General features: G+C 48.4%; 1 protein-coding gene across 8 annotated transcripts in view; it reads right to left on the bottom strand.

The window, feature by feature from the left end:
• Positions 1-7,971: 7,971 nt before the first annotated feature.
• Positions 7,972-16,735, bottom strand: part of ATP2B4 (ATPase plasma membrane Ca2+ transporting 4) — a 98,814-nt gene continuing 90,050 nt past the window's right edge. For 6 of the 8 annotated variants that reach the window (XM_030303425.2, XM_030303418.2, XM_030303422.2 and 3 more), the window contains one exon: positions 7,972-12,672. In XM_030303425.2, coding sequence (XP_030159285.1) covers positions 12,358-12,672 — 315 coding nt within the window. In that variant the 3' untranslated portion in view covers positions 7,972-12,357. The remainder of the gene's footprint in view (positions 12,673-16,735) is intronic. The other 2 variants (XM_030303423.2, XM_030303424.2) reach the window with 1 other exon arrangement.

The raw sequence follows: 16,735 nt of genomic DNA, 5'->3' as shown, positions 1-16,735 counted from the left end.
GGCTGTGTGCAAACTGGGAACTTGGAAGGCGGTCCAAGAGAAGGGCCAATGGAACCAAACCTCAGAACAGCTACTTTAAAAAAATTTTTTTTTTTTTACAGAAATTCTCTTGCGTGATCATCTTAAGACCTTGGTTCTCTTATCTACCCAGAATGCTTGAGTCAGACTGATCTTCCCTCCGGGTCTCCTGACTCTCTCCTCCCCCCGCCCCAGCTTGAGGGAAACAGCCTTCTGAAAGGAGGCTCTGCAGACAAGCTCCAGGTTTTCAGACCCAGCTGCACCCTGTCGCCCTGTTCTCCTTTCCCTCCCCGTCGTGCAACAACCAATCAAACCAACAAATGAGAACACAACATAGGTGTGTGAAATTATTCATCACAATAATGGAAGGAAACGACTCACTCCTGGGAAATAGGGTATATGTTTTAAATCTGATTGGTCTGGTGTTTCCCTCTAACGGCTTTCCAAGATTTCGTTCGGGGTTGAATGTGACACAGGATTCTAAAGTATTGAGATTGGTTTTAAACAGACAGAACTTACGCATCCAAGTGAGCAAAACCCGTTGATGGGGAGAGGCTCTGTGCTAACTCAGCGGATCTTGCTAATACCCGAAACCTTTCAGAGTCCTCAGGCAAGACAGAAGCACTGCATTAAGAGTATCAGTTCAAGTTCAGATCCTAAATGACCTACTTGGGTGATCTTGGGCAGGTCCTCTAATCTTTCTGGGTGTTTCCTTGGGTGTAAATTGACAGTGTAATACTACTTAGGTAATGCTGTTGTGAAAATGAATCGGGCTAACCACGAACCATGCTTAGCTTAGGACTTGGCCTATGTAGGAGCTCATTAAATGGGGGCCACTATTGTATGCTTATCTCATTATGCATTCGACTCATTTCTTTATACTTCAGTGGACTGCCCCCTTTGGTCTTTCTCCCTCTCTTGATGTTTAGCCTGCCTGCCTGCCGTGTGTCACTTTCCTTTTTTTTTTTTTTTTAATATTTTTAAAATTTTATTTATTTATTTTGAGAGAGAGAGAGAGAGAGACAGCACGTGTGAGAGAGGGGCAGCGAGCACCGGAGAGAGAGAATCCCAAGCAGGCTTCATGCTGCCGGCACAGAGCCCAACGTGGGGCTCAAACCCACGAAACCACGCGATCATGACCTGAGCTGAAGCCAAGAGTCAGGTGCTCAGCTGACTGAGCCCCCCGGGTGCCACGCATATTTATGGGAGGTCTCCCGCCACGTGGCTCTAGACGCTTAGCACACCGCGCTCAGCCTCAGCTGGCACCCCTGTGCGGGCACTCTGCACTCCACGCAGCCCTGGCTCTGGTCACTTCCACGTCCTTGGCCCTTGCGCTGGTTCCTCCACTGTGACGGACAGACTCCTCTCTGTCTCGTAAAATTCCAATAAAATCCATTTGAAGAGTTTTCTACTGGTTATTTCTGGGTTGTGGGCCTTGAGGCGTTTTGTTACTTCCTTCTCGGGATTTTATCGCTTGCATTATTATATAAAGCAAGTGTCATTTTTATAAAGAAATAGAGTTATTTTTTAAAACAATATGTCTTGTCACCACCTCTGTGAAGACTTCCCCTTCTGGACCTGGGTTTGCTCTTCTGCGTTCCCATGGCACCGGCCCTCGATTGTTGGGATTAGTTGTTCAAATGTCTGTCTCCTCGAGGAGCCTTTGAACCCCTTCAGGGCAGGGACTTTGTTTTATTTATTGCATCTCTGGCATTTGGCACGGTGCCTGACCATCATCAGAATGCGGGGGGTCCTCTGAGAAGTTCTCTCAGGTGCTTACTGTTGCTGTGACTTTATGACCTAAGTGTGTAACGGGGTGAGATATTGGGAAAGAAATCGGTGTCCAGCATTTTCTCCCGCCGTGTGCTCATCCAGCCAAAAGAAAGAGGCAAACCCTTCACTGTCCTCGCTGCCCCTTGTAGGAAGGGGGACCCAGCTCCCGTGTTGGGTCTCCTTTGCCCTAGGAAGGGGTTAACAGTGGTGTTTGTATTTCTTTTTCCTCTTCTTCTTTTTTTAATGTTTATTTTTTGAGCTGGGGTGGGGGGAGGGGCAGAGAGCCAGAGACAGGATTTGAAGCTGGCCCCATGCTGGCTGCAGAGAGCCCCAGGCAGGGCTTGAACTCACGAACTGTGAGATCATGACCTGAGCCAAAGTGGGGCGCTCGACCAACTGAGCCACCCAGGCGCCCCACAGTAGCTTTTGTATTTCTGGGCCCAAAACAAAACCAAACAAACGCACGAACAAACACACACAAGCCCACGTTGCCCTGTGTGAAAGACAATTCCAGCCAGGCTTTGTGTGGGAAGGTTTGGGGGCTGCAGCAACCACACCACAGCAGGGTGCCGCTGGAGCCTTACCCCCCCCCCCCCCCCCCCCCCCCCCCCCCGCTCCTGTTCACTTTCTGCGCTGGAGGCCTTCTCCAGTCCAGGCAAGTCTGAAACCCAGAACAAAGGCAGCAAATACTTTCCTTTTAAGTTAAACTTGAGAGAGAGCGGGTTAGGATAAATAGATTTAGAAAGTATGGAAAGAGTTCTCTGCTCCCCCGCCCCCCGCTCTGCCCAAGGCCCTTGAGGAGAGAGAGGAGAATTTGGAAGCAAGAGGGTTGTCCCCCAGTGAGGCTAGGCCTTCCTGGAAGAGGTGGCTTGGTGATGGGCGAGAGAACATTCTCCTTAAGTCTGGCGGGCAGACGTCTGCCTTCTTGGTCCCTCTGGAGTTCCGTGTTTGGTAGCCTCCCCTGGAGCCCTAGCGGCTGCAGAGCCACGAAGCAGAGATAACTGTGAGGTGTTATCTCTGATGAGCAAATGTCTGCTGACCACCCCAAGTCTCCCCTCAGCCCTAGGCAGCCCACACAGAGAGGTTCTGACCCCCCGGGGCCCTGGGCAGGAAGGAGGCAACTCCTCAGCAGGGCTCAGAGGAGGCCCGCCCCGGGGACCAGGCAGCCGGCGCGGCGACGGGAGTGGGAGGCTGGGACAGGGAGGGCACAAGTCAAGATGGTCTCCTTTGTTCCCTCCTTGCGTGAGGGAGGAGAATGTCATTTCGATCACTTCACTAACCAGGGCGCGAATGAACTAGGGTGGCAAACGATAGGTCTCAATTGTTTTTGAACAAGCCTTTTCTTTTCACTCTTCTGTGTGTCCTAGGACGACAGCGGGACGGAGGGCGGGGATTTACCCGTGTGCCTCAGTATGAGGCTGGGCCCGCCGGTGGCACGCGAGCTGGCCAGATCTGCCTTGTTCTAGACTGCAGCCTCACGACAGCTGGCGTGATCCCCTTGAACTGTAAGATCATCATTGCCGTCCTCAGTTCAAACCTTCCGATGGTTTCCCACTTCCTGGACGCCAACCTTAGGATGGCCTCCAGGCTCTGCCCGGCTCCCAGCTCCTGCCTGCACTTCTCTCCTCCACTCCCCCTCAGCCACTCAGTTCTAACTCTTGCCTTCCTTGTGTGTCCTCAAACACATCACGATCTCCTGCGTCAGGGCCTTTGCACTTGCTGGGCCCTTTGCCAGGAATCTCTTTCCTCCTCGTATCGCCCTAACTCACTCTCTGACTGCCTTCACATCTTCACAAACGTCCACTCCACAGAAGGGCAACCCTCATGCCCCATGCGCTCCCCATTTCCCTTACACTTCACCCTTCTCCCTGGTCCTTGTCACCATGTGACGTGCTATGCATTTGCTTCTTTGTCTCCCCTCTGTGAGACAAAATTCAGAGAGCAGGGACTTTGTTTCCTTCCCTGTCGTATCCCCGGTGCCTACAACGGTGCCTGGCACAGTGTGTGCTTGTTGAATGAATGAGCGGACCAGCGTCCAAGGCTGGGGAGGACACGAGACCATTAAAAAAATGACAGGCCTCTTGCTGATCTTAGCTAGTTTGGTGCTAGGCTTTATTTAATTAAGAAAAGAAACAGATTTCCTGTGCTTTAAGGGCTGTGGAGCAATTTGTCTTTGTTGTCGGTATAAGTGGCTGAGCCCCGGGTGAAGCCTGCCCGTGCACGTCCCGGTATGCACCAACGTCCAATGCACGCACGATAATGCTACATTCCAGGGGAGATCAAGCAATGAAAGACAAATGCCTCTTAGGCCTTCTCCAATGGCTATTAATAGCCATTTTTGACACTGGACTGAACATGGAAAGAGTGTCGGAGTTGAGGAGACCCTCAGGTCACGCAACAAATTAGTAGCGGAGTCAGGGTTATATCCTAGGCCTTCCCATTCCCCGGCCGGCCCTCGCCACCGTGGCTTCAAAGAGACAGCTTGTAACTTTATGCCATTCCGCTGGGTTAGATCTCTGCATCCCCAGACTACTGCTCTTTCCACAACAAATTCCAAGGGTGAATCAGCGAGGTCACAATCTCAGCAGGATGGACCACAATCAGTAAGTTTTACTCTAATGCATGTGTGTTGATGTTGGTAACTGTAACGGGAGCCAATCAAGACAGGATGCAAATTAGGCTTGCTGGTGTATTTAATCACACAAAACTCGCGTCCCCCGTGTTTGGATCGTTTCAGTGTGCTAGTGGCGGGCCTCAGAGAGGACTGGTCCACAGTACACTTGGGGCAATTTTTTTAAACAATTTTTTTGAACATTTATTTATTTGTGAGAGACAGAGTGAGACAGACCATGGGGGGGGGGGGTGCAGAGAGAGAGAGGGAGACACAGAACCCGAAGCAGGCTCCAGGCCCCGAGCTGTCAGCACAGAGCCTGACGCGGGGCTTGAACTCATGGACCGCGAGACCATGACCTGAGCTGGAGTCAGGCGTTTAACCGACTGAGCCACCCAGGTGCCCTCCCCCCCCCCACCTTTGGGCAATTAAAAAAAATTTTTTTTTTTCAACGTTTATTTATTTTTGGGACAGAGAGAGACAGAGCATGAACGGGGGAGGGGCAGAGAGAGAGGGAGACACAGAATCGGAAACAGGCTCCAGGCTCCGAGCTATCAGCCCAGAGCCAGATGCGGGGCTCGAACCCACAGACCGCGAGATCGTGACCTGGCTGAAGTCGGACGCTTAACCGACTGCGCCACCCAGGCGCCCCAAGGGCAATTTTTTAAAACTACCACTGACCTAGAAGCCAAATACCTTAAAAAAAAAAAAAAAAGGCTACTTGTGTTGAACACCTGTGGGCTCTGAATTATCTCTGAGGAATCCCTTTCGGATCTTCAAAGGGTAACCTGGAAATCATTGATGTAGCTCAACTGTCCCCTTGTTGAGGTGGAGAATCAAGCCCCTCAAGCAGCGGAGTGTGGGGCGCCAGTCTCTTGCCTTCTGGGCTGCCCACACGTCAGGATCCGATTCCACCTCTCGAATTTCTCTGTTTCAGATTCTCCGCCAAAGGGTGAGCAGACAAGATTCAAACCCCTTCTCTCTCCTACCTGAAGAGCAGCAGTTTCAGTTCAAAGGTTCGGCAGGAAGACGTGGGGATTCTTGACGCAGACGAAGGGCTTTGGATGACCACAGGTGTATTTGTTCTCCCTGTCACAGGTGCTGAAGGCCACTGTGGGTCCCCAGCCCCGCCTTCCTCGGCCTCACTTCCTCTTTCAAGTCAGTTTTCATGTGTATTTGCTTTCAATCAGGCCCAGCCATGAGGCTCTCGAGTTCTAAGACACAGATCAGTCGTTCACGGTAGTGTTCCTGGGTCCAGCACGCAAGAAAAACTATCACCCAACGAATGTGCCGTGTCTGGAGGATGGTCCATGTAACGGAGGACGGCCTCTATTACAGGGGACATCAGAGAAACCAAATGTTGGCTGACCCTGAACTCAGGGACCAGGTCTGTCCAAGAGCAGAGATGGATACACCTGGGTCTGAGTATGAAGGCTCCGACTACTCGGACGGTTCAAGGGGCTCCCCTTGTTCAGACTGTGTGAGCAGGAGCCAAGCTTCTGATGGCAATTTGGCTTTTCCAATATGCGGACCACTTAAATTCTCATTGGAGGTGTCCAGTGGCCTTCTGGTTTTGACACCAGCCTCTGACGAGATGGCAGAGGCAGGCCGTTCCGAAGAGGCCACTCCCTTCTATGTGTGTGTCTTCTGAGGACAAGGATTAATCCCACGTCAGCATACGGGCAGGCCCAGGACGCAGAAGCCACTCCCTTTCACGGCTAAAAGTATTACAGTCCAAGGGCCTAGCAGGTTGTTATGCTCATGGCTTAGGTTCATGGCTAAGCTCATGGCTTAGGTTCATGTTGGCGACAAATGAACAGAAATGGCACCGCAAACATAGGAACATGTTGACGTGTTTTGTTTACATCCGGGTTTCCAGATTTATCTGCCGGTAAAGGACGTGCCATTTCCACCTTCCTTCATGCTTGCAGTAACATGAAGGCCATGCCCTAATGGAGCCAGGTCAGGGGCTGGTAACGAGTTCGCTGGTCCCCAATGACTGATCTTTGGATTTGCCACAGATCAAGTCAGGGGGTTGCCCAGCTATGTGTGTGTATCCGGGAGGGGACCAGTGAGTCTTGGTGGAGAGCTTCCAACAAAGCCAGGGACCACAGGGAGAGCATATGGTGGCTGAGAAAGGCTCGCAAACCATTATTAAAGACCATATACCACATATAAGGCCGTAAACCATATATAAAGGCAGAGAAATTGTGTTTTTCTAGAACTGGGGGCAGGGGAAAAAATGGAAGAAAAGAGCATACTCTTTTTCTTTTGTATAGTAACTCAGGCCCAAGGAGCTGAGCTGGTTTTATTCTCTATTAAAACAATACCTCAGGGTTGTTCGTCTCTGCCAGAGAGCTGCTTTGAAGCTCATGCCTCTCCAGGCCTTACCACACGCTGGGGTTAGGAGGTGAAAATGAGAAAGACCCAGTTTGGCACAGCAGAGGCACAGATCTCAGGTCCAGCCGAGACAAGGTGAGAGTGAGGGGAGACACAGGGCCGAGCCTTAGAAAGGACTCAAGGTGTGTGTGTACATGTCTGTGTGTTTTGCATCCCTTTCTAGCAAAGGTAATGAATGGGGAGGGAATCTGTAATGGGAAAAAAAGAAACTGGGTTGTTTTGCGAATGATTTCTGTTATCAGACAAGGCCTAGCCCCCTGTTAGTTATTACTCGTTTTTTTTTTTTCCTCCCCTAGCCCGTTTTAAAGACCCGAAACAGTCAGGGCGCCTGTGCCTATGGAGGGCAACCGGGGACAGGCAGAGAAGTAGGGACAAGACTTCTCATTACGGAAGCCGGCTTCATTCAGGGCTGGCTCCTCCTTTCAGAAGCAGCCTGTTCAAACAGCCAGGAGAGTTTGGGCTGTCCTTCCCTATCGTACTTTCCCTAAAGGACCCTGGGGAGCCGACAAAGTCCTTTCCTCTCTTTGATGTTTCCAGAGAGAGCTGTGGAACTTGATTGGGCGCCTGGATGAAAGGCGCAGGGAGTTAGGAGTTCTGAAATACTGAAGCTCAGAGCCCAAGTGAGCTGCCAGGGAGCTGTTTTGGCCCAAACGTGGGGCCTAATCAGTCATGCTAGAGACTCACCGAACAGAACGGGACAATTAGCAGAACAGAACAGAAACCTTGGGAAGGGAGGGACTGGAGAACCCCAGAGGCAAGGTAGGTAAAAAAGTGCTAATATCAGGGGAATGAATTTTTCCAAAGGGCATTTCATTAAAAAAAAAAAAAAAAAAGGATAAAGGCAAAGAAAAAAAGAAAGGACTGCCACATCGGACTCTTAATCCTTCCAAATCTCCTTTCTCAAAAGCTCTAGCTTTGCAGCGCCACCAACCGTGGATTCTGCCTGAAGCAAGGGGAGCAAAGCTCGTACCTTCGGCGCAGGGGCCTGGCAAGCGGGGCCACGAGTCACCAGAGGGACGTGCTGGCAGAGAAGCATGTCAGGGTCCAGTGACAAGCTGAGCTCCGGGCTTGCACGGATGGGGTTCCTGATGTGACGGTGGCAGGTTCCCCTTCCCACGGACCACCCCGTGACACGACCCCCCAGCGGAGACACATTGAGGACAGCGCAGTTACAGGTGGGCATGGGTTTTTATTTTCAGTGCACGGCAGTACTGATTCTCATCAGCAACAAGCTTTATTGGTTCCAAAAAAAAAAAAATATATATATATCCCTTTTTCTCCCCCGTCTTTTAAAACTCCTCTTCTTCCCGTCTCAGTGGACAGCATATTTGAATTTCAGATTTGCCGGTTTATGGCATTTTTTTTTTCCTTTAAGAACCATATAAATACATGCAAAACGTTGTACAGAGAGCTTCAATAATATCGGAACGCAAATACAGATCGGGTGCACTGTTCGGCTGAACTGCGAATTATGGTAACACACACTGGGGCGCACACTGCTGCTTGGCTGTCGCCATGTTTGTTGATGGCATGCAGACCACACTAGTCAATCTTTTGTTTTGTTTGGTTTTCTTTTTTATACAAAAATACCAGTGCTTGTTATACTAATTACTGAAAAAAAGAAGAACAGAAAAAAAGAGACGAAGAAACTCAAAGTTCCTATCTGCGTGCTGATCGGAAAAGAACAACGTAGATAGATTTGTTGGCACATATATATGGCATATTCACATATGGCATATATACATATGGGGAGCAAATCTGAACCAAAGGCCAGTTCGGTCACGGGGAGCTCACTTCCCTCCGTCTCTCCTCGTCAAGAGGAAAGGGGACAGCAGGCCTAACAGCAGGGCTGGGAAGGCAGAGCACTGGCACTGAGCTAAATGGAAGGGCGTCTGGTCTATTCTGAGGAAAAGGCTGGAATGGCTTCAGAATAGCAGGCATTTACAAGTGCCTCATCCCCACCGCTGCAGCGGGTGGTCCCTAGATACGGAAAGTGAGGAAGTGTGCACTTTGTGATGGTATCCCAGGCTGCTTCAATCGTTAGGCAAAAGAAAGCAGGAAAGAAAGGAGGTGAGGCATTTAGAGGTCGCAGGACACATGCGAGCTTGCCACACCCCCCCCCCCGGGTTTTCGGCAGCGAGGTCAACGCTCAGATATAACGGTGCAAACTCTCCCCTCTGACGTTCAAGTGGAAGAAGAAACCTAGACCCTAAAGAACCCACAAGCGTCAGAAGGATTGCTCGGTGGTCTAACACCTTTAGGGATGGGGGAGTCACTTCAGAGGGCACCTACGGGAAGGACCTAGCCCCAAGATTACCACCCGGGGTTAGAACCAGCCTTTGTTTTTTCCACTTAGAAATCTATCCCCCGTCTAATATATTGCACACAACATTTCTAGGGGAGGGGAAGTCCCAAATCAGATCCTTGCACAAAGACTCATTAAGGGAAAACTCCTGGGACAACAGGAGGTGAAAGAACCATAAAAAATGCAACCCCCAAATCAGAGCATCCTTGCAGCCCGAGAGATATTCGTGTTGTGGGTACCACTCTGCCAGCTACCCATCAAGAAACAAAATCCAACCAAGGCCCCTGATCTTAATTCACCAGTCGCTAAAAAGCCTGGCACCCATCTCCATGGGGGACATACCCTCGTTTTCTGCTGGCTATCCCTTCTTCTGGATGCTTTCCTTCCCATGCACAGTCTACTGCCCATTTTTCTAGGTTCATCTAGGATAGTAATTTCCCCTTCTCCCCATCAGACCCTTTTCAGATCTAAAGCACCATATTGGGGGAAAGCTTTAGTAACTTGTGCCATATTGACTCACTGCCAGTTGGATCACGAAAACTGAATAGAAAAAAACTTATATAAAAAACATATGCACATAAACACTTAAACTTACTCAATTCCATATCAACAAAATTTATATTAAAAAAGTCTAGAACCCAACAAATTTTTTTTTTCCCTAAGTATAAAGATGGCTGTTTGGAGAAAGGAAGTACGCTGCATTGGTTTTCAAACCAATTACAAATATACTAAGTCACCTGTCATGTCAAACAGCTGGTTATATGCTCCTTCCACAGGGTAACATGACAGCACTTAATTTCGAATCCTTTAAACAAAATACATATGGCTGACTCAAAAATATCAGTTTCTGATCTAAAGAAAACTATATTTTTTGCATAATATTTCTCTATTTTTTTTCTCTCCTACCACGGAAACTAGAATACACACAAAAACCATTGAGCTTAAACAAGTAGACACAAGCTCTCAAGAGTAACCTGTCAGGCACCATGAGAGTCTTTTGGGAGCAGGAATGGTAAAATAGCCTCCAAAGTTTGTTATTGGCTTGTTTTTCAAACTGATCTGAGGTAATAAAAGACTTGACAGAACTAAATCTTCCAATGTACGTAATAAATATGTATGTGCACACCTAACACCTTGGGTGAGCTGTTTTGTCCCCACAGGAGTATTTAAGACAGAGAAAAGATTGCTGAAGCACGTGACCCTTATAAAACCCAAATCAAATTTGGTGGGTTGCGTAGGAGTGGGGATGGGTAGGGGGTATTGTTTCCTTGCTCTTTCTACCTCGGACAGCTCAGATGGAAGGGGTAAGGGAGGAGGGATCTAGAAGAGAAGGCCAGAGAGCATAGGTTCAGGCCACCTTACCGTCACAAGTGGACATTTGGCAGTTCATAAGAGCCTCGAGCCCTACTCCCTACTCCCATCACTCTTGAAAGAGGGGGACAGGCCTCATTTATTTAATGGGAACCGGTAGACATGAGCTAATAATCCCTGCACAGAGGAGCTGATGTCCACATCAGCAGGGATAAAAATGAAGCTCCTGCAAACGTGGCTCCACCTTGTCCCATTAAGGAACACTTAAAAAAAAAAAAATCTCCTGGCAAAGTCCCCAACTCCTGAGAGGCAGGGAGGAAGGGGATGCTTTGGGCAGTGTCCAGGGAGAGAAGGCACAGGGCTTTACAGTCGAGCACATTCTGGGGAGGGCCTTGAGTGGGTCATGTGGGAGAAAGGGAGAGAGGGAGGAGAGAATTTCAGGGTGGGTCTTTTGCTCCTTCAAGTCAGCAAAATGTCACTGGAGTCCACTTGGGATGTGTATTTTCAAAAGCGGAAGATTTGAGAAAGGTTGGGACCTGTTCAGAGACCAGACGAGTTAGGGGCCACGAAAGAGCAGAACAAGAAAGATGAAGGGTATGTCAAAGCTGGTACCTGGGCACCTAACCTCAGAGTGTCTGGTTTTCTCGGACGAAGGGTTTCTCTGATCCTGTTAGGATGGCCCTTTGGCCTCTCCCAAGGCTTCTCAGTACTCACTTCCGCAACAATCAGGTCCTGTCCTAGAAGAGCCTTGGCAGAAGGCCTTGAAAGCGGTAGTGGTCAACCCAAGGAGGATTGCACAAGAGTTGGCTTTGATGGTCTGTCTTGTCCTAGAACTGCCAGCTGTTGGTCCTCAATATCCAAGTCCACTTAGGAGGCAGGGCCGGTCTCAATTAATTCCTCTGCTACCACTTTGGGAATAGGAGAACAATCAGGCTTATGGTAAAAATTGCGTACCAAACATATGAAAGCTTCATGGTCAAGGCTGAGCTCCCTGGCACTTAGAAATGATACACACCTGACAAGATGGCAGTTTAGAAGTGGAAGGTAACCTGACAACAACAGAAACACATTCTTACCAGCTCTCAATTGCTTCAAAAGGATCTTATTAGCAGAGAAACCTTTCCTCCTCTGAGACTAAGCCAAGGGTTCCACTGGGGCCAGAAGGGAGAATGGCCAAAGTTGACTCAATTCAGCCATGTCCTTTCCAATTTCTCAATCATCATGACAAAAAAAAAAAAAAAAGAAAGAAAGAAAGAGAAAAGAAAGAAAAAAGAAAAAGAAAAAAGAAAAGAGAAAAGAAAAAGAAAAAGAAAAAAAAGGGGGAAAAAAAAAAGAAAGAGTGAAAGTAAGGAAGACAATGGTCACAAAAGACCAAAAGAACCTTGGGGAGGTTTGACTAGAAGGGCAGAAAGAGCTAGAGGGCTTTAGGTGTAAGGTTTGAAAATGGGAAAGTCATTTTAAAAACAACCACTCTATAAGATGATTCTATACATTCCATTCCTATCTCAACACATCTCGTTTGGGGATATTTTATCTCTCTGAACCCTCAACCTCGCTTATAAATGGCACAGACTCATAGGGTAAAATCCAGAAGTCAGGAGTTGATGACATATGTATACATACCGGGAAGAGTCTGGGTTGGGGTAGATGCCAAGAGGATTGTCATCATTTCTTTACACATGACAACTGATACACCCAAGGGGTAGATTCTACCATTCATTACCTGCCTGGGGTTTGACTGGGTCCTGCTACAAACCCCAACTCAAGTTCAAGCTGAAATCCTTGTTGGTCTGTACTCTTGCCTCTTCATGGTCAGGTGGGGGTTCACACATACTTGGGAGCAGCTGACATGACAGTGAAAAGTCCCATCGTCACCTTAGAGATGGGACAGATGAGAAAGGAAATGGGGAAAGCGGGGACGGGAGCCAAAGAATGAAGTTCAAACTGATGTCTCCAGGCTGTGTAGAGGGCTGTCCGCATGGGAGGCAACGATGTGCACTTGGCTGCAGTCCACCGCATTGTTGTTCTTGTTGGCATATGGGGTGACCTCACCATCCAACAGGAGCACCCTAGTCCCAGCCTTAGGAGCCTGTTCGAGATCTTCCTCCTCATGCTCATCCAGGAGTGGTGTTCGTGGCACCTCCTCATCTATGGCGAATTCAGGGTGGGTCATGAAGTTGTGGATGGAGTTTTGGTTCTTGGGTTTCTGAATGCTTTCGTGGAGGGAACTATGGAACGCTTTGACCACTTTGATCTATACCAGGGGAAGGAAAAGGAGGACGAGAAAACACGAAGGTGAGAATTGGCCAGTAGAACAAAGAACTGGTGGTTGGAGGAGAGAAACAAAACCCAAACTACAAGACACTACTGCTCAACAATCAAAATCAAACACATAAGAAATCACGGAACACCAGGAACATCAACTTCCAAGCACGGGGTTGGGGTGGGGTGAGTAATGGCAAACAACTGAATATTTCAAAAGCTGCATTAAAAAAAAAAGAAAGAAAGAAAGAAAGGAAGAAAAAAAAAAGGTAGAGAACCCAAAGCAAAGTTAGCGTTCCCAAACAATCCATTCTTCAAACGAAACAGAAAACAAAGATTCATTAGTTCTTCTGGATGGAAGGCAAGGGCATTGGAACTAGGTGCAAATTAATAGCCAAACTTAAAAGATGATTCAGACACGTGGCTTTCTGTGTTGAGGCCAAACATTTTGCGAATGTGGAACGGAAAAATCACACACCGACGTTTAGTTATCTGCTTAAACCCCTTAAAGAGCCAAACACATACAGGATATACTTTGGGTGATAAGTGACCATGGATACCGTGCAGCAAGGCAGACAAAACAATCTTCGTTTGTGTTGGCAGCATGCAAGAAATTGAGACTCTCCAGCTTAATAGTTGCTCTGTCAGGGAACATGCATACACTTATATCCTGCCACCTCAACCATGTCCCCTTCCCCCAAAGAAAGCAGAACTCCACCGTTCAGGCCCTCCCCTGGCAGATGGGGAGGAAATACAGGTATCAGAAGATGCCTTCCTTCTGACTACTGACAGAAGAGGTGGCCTGCATGATTCAAATGCGTGTCGTGTCTCTGATGCACAGCACCTGTGCCGGACCTTGTGGCTCTGTCCAGCTGTTTGTAAGTTGGAAGAGGAGCACGATCTTAGGCGGAGAAGGGAGAGGATGGCACCAGGAGAGAAGGCACCCAACCCGGGAGGCCGTGCTACAGACAATTTGTAGTTTTAACGGGCACTGTCCTAGAAGGGTCAAGGCCTTTTTTTCCACCGCACAAAAAGGGAAGGGATTCAGTCAACTTAGAGAAGAGAGAAAAATAAACAACTGATTCCCATGACCACCTTGCGCCTTGTCCACAGGCACTAGCTCTTTTGGCGGCCTGCTTTTCTGAACCGTAGGCCTCTCGCAAGTATGGTTTAGAACCTGGGTTAGTAGAATTGGGGTAGGGGCAGGAGGTTGGATCCCGAGAGGTTGGAGGGAGAGGCTGGGGGGGAAGAGACGGTGGTGGTAGGGCAGTTTTAGTTGTTGGGAGGTGGCTGATTCTAGTCTCGTCCAAAAATTGTTTCATCAGAAAAGAAATGGGGGCAATGCGGGAGAAACTGCTGTGTGGGGGAGGGGCAGGGCGAGGAATGATGAATGTCGGCGGAAGGCACCTCTTCCACCCCTCTGCTGTCGCAGCAGAGAATGTGTCCCTGGAGAAGAGGCAAGAATGTGCACGCAGCAGAGACACAAAGAGTCAGGCCGTGCTTTCGGTCATTGTACAGAACCTCTAAGACGAATGCGCCAGGAGGATCCACTAACGTTGTGTCTTTGCCAGCCGAGGCTTTCCTCCACCCCACAACAGCACGGCAGGACCCACCCGGGACTGAGGGTGCTCAGAGCTTCGAAGGCAAAGGACTCTCTGCCACTGGGTCGGATCAGCTCAACGCTTCCGCCAGGAAGAAGGAACCTGGGCACACGTTCACCACGCTGAACGGAAAGTAAGGACCTACTTTTCCACCCTGCTAGGACTTTTAGTGACCATCTGACGGGTGAATTTTACCTGTCATGTTGCTCTTTGCTCCAGATCTAGGTCAGATCGGATGGAACAGAGGCTCAAGAGGCGGGTTCAAAGCCATGTCACCCCCCTGTAGGAGTGATGGCATGGCCCACGCTTTCCACCTGCTCTTGAGATTTCAAAGTGTTTAAGAAGTGCTGCTGAAGAACAGGTACCTTTATACCACCAGTTGCTTCTCTTCAATATCAGTGATTTTCAAACTTCCTGCTTCTATTTTTTTTTTTTTTTAAGCCACTGAACACTTAATGAAAACAACTCTGTGTGAAGTCCAATACAGAAAACAGATTTTTAAAAACGGGGGTTGGAGTCAGGGTCTGGAGCCCTGTTTTCTGGCTTTTCCTCTCACCTGTTGGGGTGATCAATAACATTGTTACAGGTAAACAGTAAGGGAAATAAAAGTGAATTGGAATGGGTAGATGGAAAAATCGGGATGATTTCTTCTTTGGGGGAGCAAGGAACAGTCATCCGGCTAGACTGCAGGGCTTCTAGAATCTAAAGGGAAACCAGCATCCTGCATAAAGAGCTAGGGGTCAGGGAGCTAGGTGGCACCATCTAGTGGCCTGGCGGCAGAGAGAAGGGAGAAGGGTGCCAGAATGCTCCTCGGCTCCAGCACTGGCCTCAGAGAGTATGTAACACAATCACACAGATACATCATCACCAATCCACCCCAAGCAGAGGTGGGATCCTCCTTTCTTGATGTCTGGTGCGTGAGCCGTGTACGGGGAACAAGACATAATTGGTGAAGAGGGTCCTGTGAAAGCCATTGACACTCTCCCCTCGGCCAATCAGCCCTTCCTTCCCCAGTTTTCATCTCTCGAAACCGCTGGGAAATGACACCTCTGTGGCCCCTGTCCTATGGGTGGAGTCACGGATTGAAGGGTAACTCTTTCTCATGTCTTAGGAGTCCCAACCAGGCTGGACTTTCCATTAGGTATAAGGGCTAAGGGCCACTCTCTGGAGCTCTATGAAGGGGCAGATGAAGACTCCATTTCTTCAGCTATATTCTACAGTTTTCTGTTCCCTTTTCAGAAACCAGGGGAAGAGAAGGGAGTAGGGCTTTCCTATAGAGGGAAATCTCAAAGATTTATCTACAGAAAGTTAGATAAATAACTGAATTCACTTTGAGATCTGGAATGGGGAAGGGGGTCCTCAAATGCGTGACTATTTCTTCTAGGACGGCCAAGTAAGAAGGCACAGCTGGAGAGAGAGCAGGTGTGGCTGTGTCTCTTGACTGATTTTCTATCTTTGAGGGTGTGGACCACACCTTCTACCGGCAACTCCCTAAGAGCCCAACGGGCTCTGTCTTCTGCTTAGTCTCTTTCTACCTTCACATCACAGCGACATCTGCCACTAACCCTTCCTAAAAGAAGGGCATAATTAAAAAAGAACAGATGCTAGTTAGAAGGACAGGGAAAAACTAGATGAAAAAAGGAAATAAGAGAGGAATGTGGAAGGACCAGAGAGAGAAGGGTAGGACTTATTTTGTTCTTTGACTGCTTTGGGGCCTAGGAAATATGTATCTATAGAAATATGTATCTGTAGAAAACCCCACCTCCTATATGTCACCCCAGAACCCTTAGAGTTGGTTGAAAAGACAACAAATAATCTAAGTCTGGTCAACCTGCACAGGTCACAACCACGTGAACCGTAGACAATGCAACTGTTCTTTCTTTTACCTCCCTGTTCCAGGGTTTGGGGTGGGGGGGAGGTTGGAAGTGGGGGAGAAAGAGATAAATAAAACACTCAACTATCTGAAGCTCACAATAAACTTCATACACAGAGACTCCTTCCCCACCAAGTACCTTAACAGCACTATCAGCAAAGAGCCTTCTCTCACCTCTCTGTGTCCCATTGGGGGAAGGTAAAGTGACCAGGAACAGGAAGGCAAAAGCATTAGCAAGAATCCAGTAATCTACCGAAGGGAACACCAGATCTTAGGTTAAACACTGGCAGCATTCCAATTGACAGTCTGGCTGCGAAAGGGGTTCCTAAAACCTTATACGCACAATAAAATGCGGAGGGCTGGCTACGGCCGACACAGTCAAACTAGAGGAAAGGAAAAGCAAACAAAAACAAAACAAAGCAAAAGCTGCTCTTCAGAGATTCCTTTAAAAAAAAAAAAAGTTGGAGTGAAGAAAAACATGTTATGTTGACCTTTGCCTATACATTTCTCCTGCCCACATGTGAATTCAATTGGTTTAAAGTCCCTGAAAAGTTTGGTTTAAAGTCCCTGAAAAGTGAAAC

The sequence above is a fragment of the Lynx canadensis genome, chromosome F1 (genome assembly GCF_007474595.2).
Source record: "Lynx canadensis isolate LIC74 chromosome F1, mLynCan4.pri.v2, whole genome shotgun sequence".
In the NCBI taxonomy this organism is placed as follows: domain Eukaryota; kingdom Metazoa; phylum Chordata; class Mammalia; order Carnivora; family Felidae; genus Lynx; species Lynx canadensis.
This window is presented reverse-complemented; position numbering and strand designations above follow the sequence as displayed.